Genomic DNA, 19,843 nt, shown 5'->3' on the forward strand with positions numbered 1-19,843 from the left:
CAATTTGTGATTAAGAAGTTATTTAAAATCTCTGTTCTACATTAATTTTATTAGGTCACCTGAGTCACTCATGTGACCTATTGTTATCTGTTTATTGTCCATTCTTGTGTCTCATGAATTAACGTTTGAACATTTTCAGCTTCTTCTCTAGAACCAGTAATTAAAACCAATTTCAACCAATTTTGGCATATAGCATCTATGGGTGAAGGGGAACAAAAATAGGAATTTCATGGTCCCTACCCACTGCATAAATTCTTCAAGAAGCTTCTTCTCTTTCCATGTATATTCAGCAGACAAATTGATTGCATAGTTATAATGAGCAAGGTTGGCTCTTTCAAAATTGTTAAACTCATGGATGCAGGGTTGGAGTTCTAGTGTAAGAGAGGGGTTCTATTAATTATGCAGTGAAAATGCATACATTCTTTAAAACATACTCTTTTCTGCCCCTGTGTATTCAGCAGAGAAAGTAATTGTATGGTTACATGTATGATGAGGGCTCCTCTTCCAAAATTATGGAATTCCCTTTCCAAGGGTCAGGGGTTCTGGTGTTAGGCTGGGGCTCTAATAATCATTAATTGCAAGTGCATAAATTCGTTAAAAATCTTTTTCTTTACCCATGTATACTTAGCAGACAATCTAAGTGCATGGTTATGAAGAGCAAGGATGCCTCTTCCAAACTTTGTGAAATCCATGGCCCCAGGGTCAGGGGTTCTGGTGTTAGGGTGGAGGTCTATTCATTTTAAAGTGAAAATGCATTATTTCTTCGAAAATCTTCTTTAAATTTCTGCTTCTGGGTATAAAGCAAACAAACTAAGTACTTGGTTATACTGAGGCAAGGGTGCCTCTTCCAAATTGTGAAATTTCTGGGTCCCTAGGTCAGGGGCTCATTTGATTATATAGTGAAAATGCATTTCTCTGCCTAGGGTTGTATTATACTCAAGTGACTGTTAAGGCCTTTGGGTCTCTTATTTCATTTTTAGCTCAGTTGAGCTATTGTTTCAAGTTAGGTAAGGAGTTGAATGTATAACATACTTGTCATCGGAACTCTAATAAAAATTGGAGTCTTTATGAAAAATAACTGAACACCCTATTCCAATTTAGCTGATATTGCCATAGTTTTATTGTATTCAGTCTGTTACTGTATTTGAAAATATACAATTCTTGATGAAAAAAATAAAGAATTTACATCCATTATTTTTATTACACAGAGGAAGACACAGACACAGGAAGTTTAATGAAGATGCAGTACGAGGCATATATCCAGACACTTCCCAACTGTGTCAACAAAGATCTCATAGATAAGGTATAGTTTTATACGGAGCTCATAGACAAGGTGCCTTGTACAGCTAAACAAAGACCTCTTGATAAAATATGGTTTATAAAAACCTCATGATAAGGTAAAGTTAAGATATACTGTACATGTAAGGTAGAGGTGACAATGACCTCATAGACAAGGTGTAGTTCAAATCCCTGTTTTTTTTTTTTTTTTTTGGGGGGGGGGGAGGTCTTTTTTTAAAGAAGTTATTTTTAATAAAGACTTGATAAAGTATGGTTAACAAAAGCCTCATAGACTAGATAGAATCAACACTTCATTGACAAGGTACACCAAGGACTGTGTTTTTGGAATACCTCATTGACATATTAAAGTTGAAACTGTTCCTAAAAACAGTCAAGAATTTGGTTAAGCTGTCTAGATAAGGTAGAGTTCAGAACTGTGTCCACCAAGACCTTATAGACAAAAATATAGATCTCTGTCTATAAAGGACTCATACATAACATACACGAATATTTGTTGATTTAAAAAAATTTTTATTTTTGAAAATCATGCAAGCAAAATGAGTCTAATTAGAAATAAAATGTCAGAAAAATCATACCACTATTGTTTGTTTTATGTTTAGAAAATTTAAGCTAAGTAGTATATTTAGTTTCATGTATATAGAATCGCAAAGTAATCATAGTGCTTATTGAGATTGGTGTTTTCAGGCAGCTGTTGAGTTTTGTATGAACTTCAACACCAAGAGTAACAGGAAGAAGTTAGTGAGAGCTCTGTTTACCGTCCACAGGACCAGGTCAGTACATACAAGACACACCCACCTCGGACTTCAAATCTCATCCCATTTAATTATTACAAGTAATACATGTAGAAAAATGGAAATATTTGTATTTACTGGTTATAAGTATACTCAGGTACTGGGTATTTGTTATATTGCACCATTTTAATTTCATTTTGGTTGTGAAATGCTCTACTCTTCAGTGCTCCATAAGACATAAATTAAGAGTTTACTTGTTGATTGATGACTTTTGTAGGTATGACCTTTTGCCTTTCTACTCTCGGTTTGTGGCTACCCTGTACCCCTGTATGCCAGACGTGGCCAGTGATCTGGTTCAGCTTCTCAAGGGAGATTTCAGGTGGCATGTAAGTCTTAAGTAGACTTAGGGACACTTATAGGATATTTAGATTTCCTGATTGTTAATTCTAGAGAAATAGGCATAGACTGAAATACATATAACAAATACAGAGTTCATTTTTTGATGATGAGTAAACTTTGATAATTTGAATATCTTTGATTTTTATTCTGTAGGTAAGAAAGAAGGACCAGATTAACATAGAATCTAAGCTTAAGACTGTGAGATTTATAGGTAAGACAGACATATAGTGAAGATATTGAAGCCATTCATAAGTTATAAAAATGTAATGATCCAAGCCAAATTAATAAAGAAAATATTATAAGTACCATCCACAAAGCAGAGCAAAGCAGGGATCACTTTGTTGTGCATTTTTGTGTCTCTCTGTTATCTAATGATTTTTTTGCACAATTATATTGTTTGGCACAATGGCTTTCTGCACATGCTCCCAGACACAATCTTGTTAGTGAATAAAAATGTTCTCCTTTTCTTTTTTCAAGGTGAACTTGTAAAATTCAAGTTGTTCCCAAAGTCAGAGGCGCTTCATTGCTTGAAGGTAAACAACATATACATGTACATGTACTTAAGGTGAAATTACATGTATTAAAAGTTTTCAAAGAATAATCAAAATATTTCTTTGTTCTTGCATCGGTGAATTTTTTTTTTAATGAAATCCATATTCGGTCATGTATTTTATAGCAAAGACTGATTTACTCAGAGAGTACCGTAATTTTTGGGGTATATGTCGATGGGGTATATAGGTCGAAAGGCTCATTTTCAGCCGTAATTTTTAAGAAATCCTTAGATAGGACGAACTCGGAAGATAGGACGAGGCTTTGTTTATCGATTTTCTATATATTCTTACGTAGATACTACGCATCAGACATGTAAACCTCTTTAACTTAACCCGTGATATTTACGTATTGATAAAATAAACCGGTATTTTTATGAGTACAGCATTTTAATAGTGTTTTATATAAACATAGTTAAAACTTCGTTGTATGTGATATATCGTATTTTCTCCAACTTGCCTGTTAAATGCCGTCGTAGTTTGACTCTGTCGTTAAACACATAAATACGGTAGTATACAATAGCTATAATTAGGGAAATACCCGAAATCAAACTATAATTATTTCCATTTTAGAACATCGTGGACACATTCTTTTATGCCGAAATTATTTACTGGGGTACAATATTAACTTCGATGACCGCCATTTTTATATTTCTTGTCCAGGGATTTGCTAAAACACGCAATTGACTATTACATGTAACAGTGAGCAATTGAAATTAATCATATTATCATGCTATATTTTTGCTTGAAATATTGTTGTAAAAAATAAATTTAATTGAGAGTACATTCGCAATTTAACAGTCATCATGAATTTCACAGTTTTGTTTGTTCGATGATGTATAGCACTAATACCCCTGTAAAGGCACGTGGATCTGTTAATCATGCCCTGCGGGTTTTCAAACCAACACAGGTGTTAACACCTTTGTGTACACAGTGTATATCCCTTTATCTGTCAGACAATTAAAATTCTATTAGAAGCCAATCTTTGTATAATTCATTGTACCCCTTGGGATATAAAACAAAAGAGTTATGACTAGCGGTATATTTGGTAAATAATTTTAGGAATTTAATGGCAACAATTTATTTCACGCATTTTACATTTACCCGTAAATAAATAACACAAGACAATGAAAAAATATTTAGGTATACTATATTAATTAATCGTTACAAATAAATGGTAAACAAAAATATTACAATTGCGATTGTGAAAAACTCTTCCATATTTTAAACTTTGATACGGTTGCGGTTTTATTTTTAGTAAACGATTGCGACTTCCAACTTCACATGTTGTAAATATACATTGAGACGTTATTTACTAGGTGATATTATAAGTTTTTTGTACATCGACGGATATTTAATGGAACTTCTTTTGTAAGAAATCAATGGAATAAATAATTAATTCTTTATTGTTTTTTTTTTCTCGGGAAAATAATTTTAAAAAATACGAAAATAGCACAGATTTGCTTTAAAATTGACGTAAATTTTACTGATTTGGGGGGCATTTTTCGTAAACTTGAGCCTTAGATAGGACGATTCGTTAAATAGGACGACCCCAGCGGTTCTGAGGAAAAAAGTATCGTCCTATCTTCCAAAAATTACGGTATTTCATATACACTGAGTTCCTTGAAATGAATATGAATTAACTGAGATCTATTTTCTTATTGAGTAGATGTTGATGTTTGACTTCTCCCACCACAACATAGAGATGGCTTGTTCTCTGTTAGATTCCTGTGGACGATTTCTCTACAGATCTCAGGACTCCCACCACAGGACCAAAATCTACCTGGTAATAACATAGAAAAATTTGATTTATATCTCACTCTGGTAATAACATTGATAGATTTGATATATATCTCACTCTGGTAATAACATTGATGGACTTGATTTATATCTCACTCTGGTAATAACACTGAGGGATTTAATTTATATCTCACTCTGGTAATAACATTGATAGATTTGATTAATATCTCACTCTGGTAATAACACTGATAGATTTGATTTATATCTCACTCTGGTAATAACACTGATAGATTTTATTTATATCTCACCCTAAAGCATCAAGACTGATGCATGAATTAGTAAGGAAACACAAATAATGGTCTTAAGGATAGCCTAACAGGAAAGGAGAAGTAATTCTGCTGGACTGAGTAGGATGGTATGAGTGGTGTAAATAATTCTGATGTTTTTGTAGGACGTCATGATGAGGAAGAAGGCTGCTCTTCACTTAGAAAGTCGGTACACCACCATGATAGAGAATGCTTTCTACTACAGCAATCCACCCGAGACCCAGCAAACTGCCCAGAAAGTCAGGCCCCCAATGCACGAGTACATCCGTAAACTCTTGTACAAAGATCTGTCTAAAGTCACTACAGAGAAGGTGAGAATCAGCTGATTCAGTGAAACTTCACAAAGTTAATTTGATTATTTATGCAAGATGAGGTAACCTGTGATATTAAAGAGTCTTCTGTGATGTGTTAATCATTATCTCTCATGGTAATTATTTGTGATGTCTAATTTCAGGTCCTGAGACAGATGAGAAGGCTTCCATGGGACGATACAGAGGTAATTCCCAAGAACAAAATTAGCCTGAAGCTCACTCTAATTGAGGGTTAATAGATACATGTACATTGTAATACAGTTCATTAAATACATACATGTACTGTAGAATCTTTATTTTTAGTGAGTACTATATATATATGGCCTGAAATTTCTATACATGAATTCCTGAGTGGAGTATTGATCAAGAGTTCTTGCATTATTTCAGCAATATAAAAATAAAAGCGAGTAATTTGATTGTGTGTGGTTTCCTTGTAAGTAATTTCGCACTGATAAATGCATCATGTGTGTTTAGAAATCAAAAGTACAAGTATTTTGTACATTTTGATATTCAAAATGTTAAGAATGACAAGCAGTTGCTATGTAGAAGATTCATGTACTTGATCTCTTGTTTTATTCTAGATCGCATTCTATGCCACTAAGTGTATGATTGCTGTGTGGAATGTACGCTACAACTCCATTCACTGTGCTGCCAATCTATTGGCTGGTCTGGCCCCCTATCACGTGAGTATAGAGGACAATTGAATTATAAGATGTCTTCTTAGATAGTTAACAAAATATCACTACAAGTCTGTAAAATTATTTCACTTGCTACTTTGTGTTCTATATAATTAAGTTGTGGTAGCATTAATGAGTCACTGGTATTAATTATTATGTGTATTAGTAATAGAGTACACTGTGTATCACCTATTTACTGCCATACTGACAGGAACACATAGCCATCCAGGTGGTAGACGGGGTGCCTTTTAATGTATGGTGATTTGTTGATTAGTTACAGTGTACACACTATTTTACTTTTGACAGGAACACATAGCCATCCAGGTGGTAGACGGGGTGCCTTTTAATGTATGATGATTTGTTGATTAGTTACAGTGTACACACTATTTTACTTTTGACAGGAACACATAGCCATCCAGGTGGTAGACGGAGTGCCTTTTTAATGTATGATGATTTGTTGATTAGTTAAAGTGTACACACTATTTTACTTTTGACAGGAACACATAGTCATCCAGGTGGTAGACGGGGTGCCTTTTAATGTATGGTGATTTGTTGATTAGTTATAGTGTACACACTGTTTTACTTTTGACAGGAACACATAGCCATCCAGGTGGTAGACGGGGTATCTTTATATATATGATGATTTGTTGATTAGTTATAGTGTACACACTGTTTTACTTTTGACAGGAACACATAGCCATCCAGGTGGTAGACGGGGTATCTTTATATATATGATGATTTGTTGATTAGTTATAGTGTACACACTGTTTTACTTTTGACAGGAACACATAGCCATCCAGGTGGTAGACGGGGTATCTTTATATATATGATGATTTGTTGATTAGCTATAGTGACTGCGTACTCTTTATTTTACTACTGACAGGAACACATAGCCATCCAGGTGGTAGACGGAGTTCTGGAGGACATCAGACTGGGAATGGAGGTCAGTACTAAATATACAAACAGTGTATAATAATATTACAGACTACTGGGTATCCTGCAGTATTTGGTTTGTAAAAGTTAGGACTGTCACGGTTCCCTGAAATAACCAAAACCTGTGGTCCAAGTTGTTCGTTTGGTTTTGGTTCCATTTTTCCAGATTTCAGTTTGGGTCTGGTTTATATACATATTAGAATCTGTTTTATACAAAAATGGTGTGGAAATCAAAAGAATGATTATGATAACAGTGGTATATAAACATCTTCATGTGATGTCAAGACATGAACATGGTTAAAACTTGTTTTCAAGGTGAATTTTACATAACAAATAAAGATTTTAAAGTTTAATTCATGAAATTAAGGTTTGAAATAGACAAAAATAACCGAACCGAAAAACCTGAAACCAAACCAAAAATTTATAGAAACGACCCGACCTGAAAAATTTTGGAACTGTGACAGCCCTAATTAAGGTCCCTATGGTAGTTATAGAATAGTTACCTCAAGCTGCTTGTATATAGTAAAACAAGAAAACAGATTTTACTTCAAATGATATTTTGATATTGAGGAATTTTCACTTTTTTTTGAAAAAGTATTCAAATATAAGCCATGGAAAGTACTGATTTGTAACAAAATGATACAGAAAAAGTATTCAAATATAAGATACAAGAGAATAGACACAAGAAAATAGTAAGATTAGAATGATTTGCATAGTTATTTTTAGCCATGGAAAGTACTGATTTGTAACAAAATGATACAGATACATGCATATTCCAAATGATATATATAAATCAAAGAGAACACGTGAGTATATACAATTTGCAGGTGAACCACCCTAAGTATAACCAGAGGAGGGTAAGCTGTGTCAAGTATCTGGGGGAGCTGTACAATTATCGTATGGTGGAATCCGCAGTCATCTTCAAAACTCTCTACTCATTCATAACCTTTGGAGTAGTTATGGATGGTAAGGCAGAACTGAAAAACTAATCAGTCTTAAGACAATGAAAAGTGTTAATCGTAATTGTACAGTTACAAGTTAGATGAGTAAATGCCCAAACTGAGACAATAAATTGTATCTATTTTGATACATTGCAAGTATACTTCCTTGTTTATAATTCAAAAATCTTGTTTAAATTCTAGCAAATCCATTCTCACACCATTAAAACAAAGAGTCATGAGATGATTATGTACATATATATGTAACTCCCAAATATATACAGTCATGTACATGTTTTTAATTTCTATAATTATGCCCCGCCATGAATATGGCCGGGGCATATAGTGTTTGTCATGTCCGTCTACCGTCCTTCCGTCCTTCTGTCCTTCCGTCTGTCCTTCCGTCACACTTTGCGTTTAGCTCTGTTCAAAGCTCAGTTTCAAAGAAACTATCCAAGATATTTTTATCAAACTTCATATGCTGATAGATATTGATGAGGGCTATGCAACTGCATCAACATTTTTTTACCTTGACCTTTCCTTTGACCTTGACCTCACTTTTCTTAAATTAGTGTTTAGCTCAGTTTTAAAGATACCATTCAAGATAGTGTAATGAAACTTCATATGTTGATACCTACTGACGTAAGCTATTCAACTGCATCAACATTTTTTGACCTTGACCTTTCTTTTGACCTTGACCTCACTTTTCTTAAATTAGTGTTTAGCTCAGTTTTAAAGATACCATTCAAGAAAGTGTAATCAAACTTCATATGTTGATACATACTGATGTATGCTATTCAATTGCATCAACATTTTTTTGACCTTGACCTTTATTTTGACCTTGACCTCACTTTCCTTAAATTAGTGTTAAGCTCAGTTTTAATGAAACCATTCAAGATATTTTTAACAAACTTCATATCCTGATACATACTGATGTAACTTTTTCAACTGCATCAACATTTTTTGACCTTGACCTTTCCTCTGACCTTAAACTCACTTTTCTTAAATTAGTGTCAAACTTCATATGGTGATACATACCGATAAGAGCTATTCAACTGCATCAATATATTTTGACCTTGACCTTTCCTCTGACCTTGACCTCACTTTTCTTAAATTAGTGTCAAACTTCATATGCTGATACATACCGATGAGAGCTATTCAACTGCATCAATGTTTTTTGACCTTTACCTTTCCTTTGACCTTGACCTCACTTTTCTCAATTTGTGTTAAAATGTTGCATTACTAATATACCCTCGACGGGGCATTCATGTCCTATGGACATTTTTCTAGTTTTAATTTATAAATCATGTATATGTTCACTCTTTCTTCAGAGACTAACCCGTCCCCATTAGATCCACCAGAACACTTGTTCAGGATCCGTCTGGTTTGTGTGCTGTTGGAGACCTGTGGTACATACTTCGACAAAGGGTCCAGTAAGAAGAAACTGGATTGTTTCCTTGCATACTTCCAGGTAAGAAACTGGATTGTTTACTTGCCCCCTTCCAAGCAGTTCCTCACTTCTCTTTAGAACTTTCCATCAATTACAGTTGTTTTCAGATCTGTTTAGAACTACAAAAGTGATTAGATTATTCAAACCTTCTTGTTAATTCTCAATCTCTATCTCAAATCAGCATAGAAATTTATATAATTATGTAAATTTTTTCCTATTATGATAGCGTTACTACTGGTTTAAGAGAAGCAGTACTATCTACATGGAGAGTAGACCGTTTCCGGTGGACGTGGAAAATCTGATGATTGACACGATGGAGTGTGTACGACCCAAACTGAAGCTCCAGCAGAATTACGAGGAGGCGTGTAAAGCTGTAGAAGACTTAGAGAATGAGTACAAACAGAAAGTAGGTAAGTGTAACAAAAAACTCCAGCAGAACTACGAGGAGGCGTGTAAAGCTGTAGAAGAGTTAGAGAATGAGTACAAACAGAAAGTAGGTCAGTGTAACAAAAAACTCCAGCAGAACTACGAGGAGGCGTGTAAAGCTGTAGAAGAGTTAGAGAATGAGTACAAACAGAAAGTAGGTCAGTTTAACAAAAAACTCCAGCAGAACTACGAGGAGGCGTGTAAAGCTGTAAAAGAGTTGGAGAACGAGTACAAACAGAAAGTAGGTCAGTGTAACAAAAAACTCCAGCAGAACTATGAGGAGGCGTTTAAAGCTGTAGAAGAGTTAGAGAACGAGTACAAACAGAAAGTAGGTCAGTGTAACAAAAAACTCCAGCAGAACTACGAGGAGGCGTGTAAATCTGTAGAAGAGTTAGAGACTGAGTACAAACAGAAAGTAGGTCAGTGTAACAAAAAACTCCAGCAGAACTACTAGGAGGCGTGTAAAGCTGTAGAAGACTTAGAGAATGAGTACAAACAGAAAGTAGGTCAGTGTAACAAAAAACTCCAGCAGAACTATGAGGAGGCGTTTAAAGCTGTAGAAGACTTAGAGAATGAGTACAAACAGAAAGTAGGTAAGTGTAACAAAAAACTCCAGCAGAACTACTAGGAGGCGTGTAAAGCTAGAATGAGTACAAACAAAAAGTAGGTAAATGTAACAAAAAACTCCAGCAGAACTACGAGGAGGTGTGTAAAGCTGTAGAAGAATTAGAGAATGAGTACAAACAGAAAGTAGGTCAGTATAACACAGAGCTTGGGAAGAGAGGTTACACATAGTATGAAGGTAGGGGTAAATATAAGCATGATAAACTTTATCGTATCTTTGACAGAATATACGTAAAGATCTAGGTCAGTCATCTGAAAATAAAATGTAAAACAACTATGAAATGTCTTGTGTTCTAAGTCACTGTGGAAAAATAGAGAAAAACAAATCAAAAATGAAAGTAAGAAATCTGAAATTCAATTGAAATACTGTAATTGTTCCGTTTTCTAAAAAAATAGGTTTCTCAGAGAAAAATAACTGCCAAATTGTCTACCAACCATGTAAATGAAGATCAGAAATGGACACATGAAATTTTAAGGCTGTATGATGTCTATGTTTGTGATGAAAACAGATTGACCCTTACAACTACATTTTAATATTTCAGCCTCGGTGTTGACGATTATAGAAACAGACCAAGAGGGGAGTGCCAGTGAGACAGAGGAGGGACTGGGGACCATACAGGAGATGGAGGAGTATGGTAAGAATGACAAAAGTCCTATAAAGTTCTGCTGGGTCCTTGTTTAAATTCAACTCTGATTCAGTACATGTACAATATGTGGATTGTTCTGTTCAGCTCGGATTCAATACTTCATTACTAGTCACTGTTTTTATTTGAAGGTGAGGATCTAAGTTTGAGTGGAGTGGACGAGAGTGAAACAAGTCAGGAGGACACCAGCCAAAGGAGCAATAATGAAGAGGTGAGAAATTCAGCAACATTAACACCAGGCTTCTGTCAATGGGTCACAGAAATGCTGTTGAGGAGTAGAAAGAGGAATTATTCCTTTTACCTTTAGTTATTGTGGTTTTTTTTACTTTACTTTTATAAATCTGGTAGAAAAATTGCTCAAGGGTTCTAACTCTGAAATAAAGTACAGCATCTCAATGTACCTGATATTAAGTATGCTTAACATAAACATGATATAAGAACATTTTTTTCACTCAATGGAAATCCCTGAAATATATGATAATACATTATAAGCTGCATAAATTTTACTCTTTATGTAGGAAATTCTTCTTGAAAAGAGACAATTCTTATGGATATTTGTGAAAGGCAGTAAAATTGTTAACATATATTTATATACACCTGTAGTATGAAATGGTTTTACAGGGAGAAGAGGAGGGAGGAGTCAGTTATAATGAAGAAGATGATGATGTCATGGAGAGTGCTGGGGAAAATGAAGAGGACGATCAGGTGAGAAAGTACAAAGTGAAAGTACAACATACTTTTTAATTATAGACTGAAATAAAGAACTGAGAAGTGAGTTTTGGCATTTATGAGGAGAATTAATATGTTGACCGTGCGACTGTTGGGGCGAGGACAGTTGTGTATTGCTGGATACTTATTCACTTTTAATATTTAAATCTGCCTCTTCATTTGGATCAGTATCTAGACTGTGATGTCACATGACATCATATGATAGTAATGTATTTCCATAACTGTCTGTTAAGTGCAAATTTTTAGCAAAAAACATTTATTCTACTATTTATATGCATGCAATATCCATTAATAAATCAACTTGAAGGTGAGTTTATTTTTTTGGTGAACTTTTGTTGTTACAAGGAGAATGTAGTTTGCAGCAAGATGCATTTGTGTTGCATTGTGGGTCTAGAGGTTACTGCAGAAAAAAATTATTGAAATCAATGTGCTTAGTCCCAATTTTCTATTTGTCCAGGCATTGCTTTAATAGATGGCAGTGTCAAGTGACACTTTGTGCTTTTCTCTGTGCTCTCTGTTAAATCTCAGTAAAAAAAAGTAAGACTGACTTTAAGATATTGCATCGGTTTTCTTAAATTTTAAATTCATTTTTGTTTTACCTACAGAACAAATGGGTCACTGTCCATTATATTTTCATCTTTTGGGGAAAATTTTAATTCTCACAAAAAGGTTATATTTTCTGAACACTTGTTTGGGAATCACTATGTGGACTTCATTGTCATTATTTTGTAGATGACAATTATGAAAGGTGGCCCTAAGCACATCAAGTGTACTGAAGATGAGGATTTTATGACAGCTTTTGACAAAATGATGTCCGAGAATATTCAGGTAAGCCTGTCTGATGATTGACTCATAATGGAATATATTCCACGTTGCCACGATTCCATAAAGAGGCACAAAATTCACACATTTCTCCAAACATTTACAAATTTTCAATTCAATTCAATTCAGTTTATTGACATCACCATGTTGGCATACAGTCAAAATAAGACAGATAACAAAAACATTTTAATGATCTTGGTGAGAAATTTCTTTCATTTGACCATGGCTTAAAATCAACACGTTTTTTCCCTTTTATTTGGTGGCATGGAGAGCATGTGTTAACCATCTCTGATTTTAAGATTTTTTGATTGTCTCAGAGAATAAAAATAATACTTTGCAAAAAACAAATTATTCTAAAGCTGTCAGTAGGGTACAGTCCACTAATACATTTCCCATAGGTGGCAATGATAACGTTTTCTCACACAGCTCCTCCCCTAATTTTCATTGAAGGATGGGACACCCCTCAAATGAAAGCTCGTCAAATTCTCTCTCACTGGTTAAAATTTTGAGGTGGCATGTCAGATTCGTTTTCAGGCAAAATGCACATGTTCGCAGAAACATCTGAAAATTAAAGTACAAGTAGGGTAATTCCCAAAGTCAGGGTATGCACATATCAAACAATTCAATTCCTTCCCTTTCAAAGTTAACACAAAAATGAAAATGGTTTTGAATGTGGAATTTTTTCTTCTTTCATATATATCAAGCATCTTTAGTTCAGATGACCTACTTATTTTATATACTGCTTGAAAGTTAGGGAACTATTCCATTTTAGTGAACTACTTTCTTCCCCTACTGATTTTAAAAATAATTAGAGGTATGTACCCAATGCCAAATACTAGAGATGAATTTTGCAATATATTCCATTTTCTGTTTTTCTTTTTTAGGCACGTACAAATGAGTCTCTAAAAGTCCCTCAGTTGGATATCGCTGTCCCGATGAATCTGAAAGACAAGAACAAGAAAATAGGTATGAAGAGATTGAAAAGAAAACTACAATGAAAGTGACAGGACTGATGAAGTTTTGTGCAATGTTTTTTTCTCATGCATGTGTGCTCTATGAGATTTATTTGATCCTGCAAATGGTTTAGTGAATTGCATATTGAAGCAGTGTTAATCAAATTCAATATACTGTACATATTCATGTAGACTAATTTGTGATTTTTCAGTAAACGTGAATCTGTATTCAATGCAAGAAGAGGAAGTGCCTAAAGAAGAAGACAGGTCAATAGAATTTGTGTTGATGACGAGACGAGGGAACAAACAACAGGTACATGTGTCTATATAAAAGTGACATTACTGTATCATACTTCAATAGTAATCAGATTTTTGAAATTTAAATTTGTGTTCAAAACTCTGTGTCCAACTTATGAGAGAGTCCTCATGCATCATTGACAAAAGTTGGAACATACGTGTATTAGTTATATTCTTCACATGGGAAAGGGACATCTAAGGTTACTATGGGCATAAAGTACAAGTTATTACAAAAGTTATTACTTTAATGATTTAAAATTTGTTTATAATGTATATTGTTTATTGTTTATATTGTTTACATAACAATAAAAGATAATATATTTATTCCATACCCCAAAACACTTCGAAATACAGGTAAATACAATAAAATATTGACCTGAAATTACACAAGATTAAGATTTACATTCAATTGTATTTTCATGCCTTATTTCTTTGTTTTGTTTAGTTCACCAATCTCAATGTTCCGATATCTGAGGAGTTTGCCACAAAGTACAGAGAAAGAGAACAGGTCATTCTTACAATTTACAATTCAATTATAAAAATTCATTTTCCTTAAATCAACTCCCAAAAGATTCTCTGTTAAAAGAATTAAAATTTTAGGATTATTGTTTTATTGACAGGCAGAATTGTGTGACAAGAGGATTAGTGTTGTATTGACAGATCTAACTGTGACATTTCACAAGACGATTAATGTTGTATTGACAGATCTAACTGTGACATTTTACAAATGGATTTATGTTGTATTGACAGATCTAACTGTGACATTGTACAGATGGATTAATGTTGTATTGACAGATCTAACTGTGACATTTTACAAATGGATTTATGTTGTATTTACAGATCTAACTGTGACATTTTACAAATGGATTAATGTTGTATTGACAGATGTAACTGTGACATTTCACAGATGGATTAATGTTGTATTGACAGATGTAACTGTGACATTTCACAGATGGATTAATGTTGTATTGACATATGTATCTGTGACATTTCACAGATGGATTAATGTTGTATTGCTAGGTATAGCTGTCTGACATTTTGAATTAATTTATTGATTACAGGCAGAGAAAGCAGAGAAGGAGAGGATGAAGCAGGTCGTGTTGGGGATTCATGAGAGACAGGAGGAAGAGGACTACCAAGGTTACTATTTATAGTTCATCATTACATGTATACAGCATTTACTTTCAGTTTAAGGTTACTATTTATAGTTCATCATGACATATATACAGCATTTACTTTCAAGACTGCACAACATTTCAATGAAAGTAGAACATGGAAACTAGAAGTATTAATTCTCAAAATGATAATTAAGGTCTTTATCAGGCTGGTTGTAAGTGAGTGTGTTTTCTTTATCAGGCTGGTTGTAAGTGAGTGTGTTTTCTTTATCAGGCTGGTCGTGAGTGTGTTTTCTTTATCAGGCTGGTTGTAAGTGAGTGTGTTGTCTTTATCAGGCTGGTTGTAAGTGAGTGTGTTTTCTTTATCAGGCTGGTCGTGAGTGTGTTTTCTTTATCAGACTGGTTGTAAGTGAGTGTGTTTTCTTTATCAGGCTGGTCGTGAGTGTGTTTTCTTTATCAGGCTGGTTGTACGTGAGTGTGTTTTCTTTATCAGCCTGGTTGTAAGTGAGTGTGTTTTCTTTATCAGGCTGGTTGTAAGTGAGAGTGTTTTCTTTATCAGGCTGGTTGTAAGTGATTGCGTTTTCTTTATCAGGCTGGTTGTAAGTGAGTGTGTTTTCTTTATCAGGTTGGTTGTAAGTGAGTGTGTTTTCTTTATCAGGCTGTTTGTAAGTGAGTGTGTTTTCTTTATCAGGCTGGTTGTAAGTGAGTGTGTTTTCTTTTTCAGGCTGGTTGTAAGTGAGTGTGTTTTCTTTTTCAGGCTGGTTGTAAGTGAGTGTTTTATTAATCAGGCTGGTTATAAGTGAGTGTGTTTTCTTTATCAGGCTGGTCGTGAGTGTGTTTTCTTTATCAGGCTGGTTGTAAGTGAGTGCGTTATCTTTATCAGGCTGGTTGTAAGTGAGTGTGTTTTCTTTATCAGGCTGGTTGTAAGTGAGTGTGTTTTCTTTATCAGGCTGGTTGTAAGTGAGTGCATTTTCTATATCAGGCTGGTTGTAAGTGAGTGTGTTTTCTTTATCAGGCTGGTTGTAAGTGAATGTGTTTTCTTTCTCAGGCTGGTTGTAAGTGAGTGTGTTTTCTTTATCAGGCTGGTTGTAAGTGAGTGTGTTTTCTTTTTCAGGCTGGTTGTAAGTGAGTGTGTTTTCTTTATCAGGCTGGTTGTAAGTGAGTGTGTTTTCTTTTTCAGGCTGGTTGTAAGTGAGTGTTTTATTAATCAGGCTGGTTATAAGTGAGTGTGTTTTCTTTATCAGGCTGGTCGTGAGTGTGTTTTCTTTATCAGGCTGGTTGTAAGTGAGTGTGTTATCTTTATCAGGCTGGTTGTAAGTGAGTGTGTTTTCTTTTTCAGGCTGGTTGTAAGTGAGTCTTTTTTCTTTATCAGGCTGGTTGTAAGTGAGTGCATTTTCTTTATCAGGCTGGTTGTAAGTGAGTGTGTTTTCTTTATCAGGCTGGTTGTAAGTGAGTGCATTTTCTTTATCAGGCTGGTTGTAAGTGAGTATGTTTTCTTTATCAGGCTGGTTGTAAGTGAGTGTGTTTTCTTTATCAGGCTGGTTGTAAGTGAGTGTGTTTTCTTTTTCAGGCTGGTTGTAAGTGAGTGTTTTATTAATCAGGCTGGTTATAAGTGAGTGTGTTTTCTTTATCAGGCTGGTCGTGAGTGTGTTTTCTTTATCAGGCTGGTTGTAAGTGAGTGTGTTATCTTTATCAGGCTGGTTGTAAGTGAGTGCATTTTCTTTATCAGGCTGGTTGTAAGTGAGTATGTTTTCTTTATCAGGCTGGTTGTAAGTGAGTGTGTTTTCTTTATCAGGCTGGTTGTAAGTGAGAGTGTTTTTAGCTCACCTGAGCTGAAAGCTCAAGTGAGCTTTTCTGATCACATTTTGTCCGTAGTCCGTCTGTCCGTCCGTCCGTCCGTCTGTAAACTTTTCACATTTTCGACTTCTTCTCCAGAACCACTGGGCCATTTTCAACCAAATTTGCCACAAAGCATCCTTGAAAGAAGGGGGTTCAAGTTTGTTCAAATGAAGGGCCATGCCCTCTTCCAAGGGGAGATAATTAAGAATAAGTGAAAATTTGGTGTCTTTTTTTAAAAATCTTCTTCTCAAGAACCATTGGGCCAGAGAAGTTGAAACTTATGGGAAACCTTCATTACATAGTGTAGATTCAAGTTTGTTCAAATCATGACCCCCGGGGGTCGGGTGGGGCCACAATGGGGGATCAAAGTTTTACATAGGAATATATAGGAAAATTCTTTAAAAATCTTCTTCTCAAGAACAACAAAGCCACAATTAGTCATATTGATATGAAATCATCCTCAGGTAGTGTAGATTTAAATTTGTTCAAATCATGACCCCCGGGGGTAGGGTGGGGCCACAATGGGGGATCAAAGTTTTACATAGGAATACATAGGAAAATTCTTTAAAAATCTTCTTCTCAAGAACAGCAAAGCCATGATTTGTCATATTGATATGAAATCATCCTCAGGTAGTGTAGATTTAAGTTTGTTCAAATCATGACCCCCGGGGGTACGGTGGGGCCACAATGGGGGATCAAAGTTTTACATAGGAATACATAGGAAAATTCTTTAAAAATCTTCTTCTCAAGAACAGCAAAGCCATGATTTGTCATATTGATATGAAATCATCCTCAGGTAGTGTAGATTTAAGTTTGTTCAAATCATGACCCCCGGGGGTAGGGTGGGGCCACAATGGGGGATCAAAGTTTTACATAGGAATACATAGGAAAATTCTTTAAAAATCTTCTTCTCAAGAACAACAAAGCCACAATTAGTCATATTGATATGAAATCATCCTCAGGTAATGTAGATTCAAGTTTGTTCAAATCATGACCCCCGGGGGTAGGGTGGGGTCACAATGGGAGATCAAAGTTTTACATAGGAATACATAGGAAAATTCTTTAAAAATCTTCTTCTCAAGAACAACAAAGCCACAATTAGTCATATTGATATGAAATCATCCTCAGGTAGTGTAGATTTAAGTTTGTTCAAATCATGACCCCCGGGGGTAGGGTGGGGTCACAATAGGGGATCAAAGTTTTACATAGGAATATATAGGAAAATTCTTTAAAAATCTTTTTCTCAAGAACAACAAAGCCACAATTAGTCATTTTGATATGGAATCATCCTCAGGTAGTGTAGATTCAAGTTTGTTCAAATCATGACCCCCGGGGGTAGGGTGGAGCCACAATGGGGGATCAAAGTTTTACATAGGAATACATAGGAAAATTCTTTAAAAATTTTCTTCTCAAGAACAACAAAGCCACAATTAGTCATATTGATATGAAATCATCCTCAGGTAGTGTAGATTTAAGTTTGTTCAAATCATGACCCCCGGGGGTAGGGTGGGGTCACAATAGGGGATCAAAGTTTTACATAGGAATATATAGGAAAATTCTTTAAAAATCTTTTTCTCAAGAACAACAAAGCCACAATTAGTCATTTTGATATGGAATCATCCTCAGGTAGTGTAGATTCAAGTTTGTTCAAATCATGACCCCCGGGGGTAGGGTGGAGCCACAATGGGGGATCAAAGTTTTACATAGGATTATATATAGGAAAATTCTTTAAAAATTTTCTTCTCAAGAACAACAAAGCCACAATTAGTCATATTGATATGGAATCATCCTTAGGTAGTGTAGATTCAAATTTGTCGAAATCAAGACCCCCGGGGGTAGGGTGGGTCCACAATGGGGGATCAAAGTTTTACATAGGAATAAATAGGAAAAATCTTTTAAAATCTTTTCAAGAACAGGAAAGCCGTGATTAGTCATTTTGATATTGAAGCATCCCCAAGTATTGTAGATTCAAGTTTGTTCAAGGCATCCTCCAGTAGTAGGGTGGGGCCATAATCGGGGATCAAAGTTTAACAAAAGAATATATATAAGAAATATCTTAAAAAATCTTCTTCTCAAGAACAACAAAGCCATAATTAGTCATATTGATATGGAAGCATCCTTAGGTAGTGTAGATTTAAATTTGTTCAAATCATGACCCCCGGGGGTAGGGTGGGGCCACAATGGGGGATCAAAGTTTTACATAGGAATACATAGGAAAATTCTTTAAAAATCTTCTTCTCAAGAACAGCAAAGCCATGATTTGTCATATTGATATGAAATCATCCTCAGGTAGTGTAGATTTAAGTTTGTTCAAATCATGACCCCCGGGGGTACGGTGGGGCCACAATGGGGGATCAAAGTTTTACATAGGAATACATAGGAAAATTCTTTAAAAATCTTCTTCTCAAGAACAGCAAAGCCATGATTTGTCATATTGATATGAAATCATCCTCAGGTAGTGTAGATTTAAGTTTGTTCAAATCATGACCCCCGGGGGTAGGGTGGGGCCACAATGGGGGATCAAAGTTTTACATAGGAATACATAGGAAAATTCTTTAAAAATCTTCTTCTCAAGAACAACAAAGCCACAATTAGTCATATTGATATGAAATCATCCTCAGGTAATGTAGATTCAAGTTTGTTCAAATCATGACCCCCGGGGGTAGGGTGGGGTCACAATGGGAGATCAAAGTTTTACATAGGAATACATAGGAAAATTCTTTAAAAATCTTCTTCTCAAGAACAACAAAGCCACAATTAGTCATATTGATATGAAATCATCCTCAGGTAGTGTAGATTTAAGTTTGTTCAAATCATGACCCCCGGGGGTAGGGTGGGGTCACAATAGGGGATCAAAGTTTTACATAGGAATATATAGGAAAATTCTTTAAAAATCTTTTTCTCAAGAACAACAAAGCCACAATTAGTCATTTTGATATGGAATCATCCTCAGGTAGTGTAGATTCAAGTTTGTTCAAATCATGACCCCCGGGGGTAGGGTGGAGCCACAATGGGGGATCAAAGTTTTACATAGGAATACAT

At 35.1% G+C, this 19,843-nt stretch overlaps 2 protein-coding genes across 2 annotated transcripts in view; one reads left to right on the forward strand and one right to left on the reverse strand.

Moving 5' to 3' along the window:
• The window catches only part of LOC133203771 (regulator of nonsense transcripts 2-like), a 35,497-nt gene that overhangs the window by 11,711 nt on the left and 3,943 nt on the right, over window positions 1-19,843 (forward strand). The window contains exons 21-41 of the mRNA XM_061339558.1: window positions 1,209-1,303; window positions 1,984-2,069; window positions 2,308-2,416; window positions 2,583-2,640; window positions 2,907-2,962; window positions 4,647-4,763; window positions 5,169-5,354; window positions 5,498-5,539; window positions 5,936-6,037; window positions 6,915-6,974; window positions 7,792-7,930; window positions 9,234-9,373; window positions 9,579-9,762; window positions 10,945-11,037; window positions 11,178-11,257; window positions 11,668-11,751; window positions 12,508-12,603; window positions 13,482-13,563; window positions 13,763-13,863; window positions 14,293-14,355; window positions 14,909-14,987. Of these exons, the coding sequence (XP_061195542.1) occupies window positions 1,209-1,303; window positions 1,984-2,069; window positions 2,308-2,416; window positions 2,583-2,640; window positions 2,907-2,962; window positions 4,647-4,763; window positions 5,169-5,354; window positions 5,498-5,539; window positions 5,936-6,037; window positions 6,915-6,974; window positions 7,792-7,930; window positions 9,234-9,373; window positions 9,579-9,762; window positions 10,945-11,037; window positions 11,178-11,257; window positions 11,668-11,751; window positions 12,508-12,603; window positions 13,482-13,563; window positions 13,763-13,863; window positions 14,293-14,355; window positions 14,909-14,987 (2,052 nt within the window). The remainder of the gene's footprint in view (window positions 1-1,208; window positions 1,304-1,983; window positions 2,070-2,307; window positions 2,417-2,582; window positions 2,641-2,906; window positions 2,963-4,646; window positions 4,764-5,168; window positions 5,355-5,497; window positions 5,540-5,935; window positions 6,038-6,914; window positions 6,975-7,791; window positions 7,931-9,233; window positions 9,374-9,578; window positions 9,763-10,944; window positions 11,038-11,177; window positions 11,258-11,667; window positions 11,752-12,507; window positions 12,604-13,481; window positions 13,564-13,762; window positions 13,864-14,292; window positions 14,356-14,908; window positions 14,988-19,843) is intronic.
• Window positions 15,390-16,679, reverse strand: LOC133203442 (uncharacterized). The gene is made up of 4 exons (XM_061339223.1): window positions 16,599-16,679; window positions 16,209-16,457; window positions 15,656-16,143; window positions 15,390-15,555 (listed from the first exon to the last, which is right to left on the reverse strand). Exons 1-4 carry the CDS (start codon window positions 16,677-16,679, stop codon window positions 15,390-15,392), a joined length of 984 nt encoding a protein of 327 aa, XP_061195207.1.

The sequence above is a fragment of the Saccostrea echinata genome, unplaced genomic scaffold, assembly GCF_033153115.1.
Source record: "Saccostrea echinata isolate AGI-Se365-2 ecotype Australia unplaced genomic scaffold, CSIRO_AGI_Sech_v1 ptg000051l, whole genome shotgun sequence".
Lineage (NCBI taxonomy): Eukaryota > Metazoa > Mollusca > Bivalvia > Ostreida > Ostreidae > Saccostrea > Saccostrea echinata.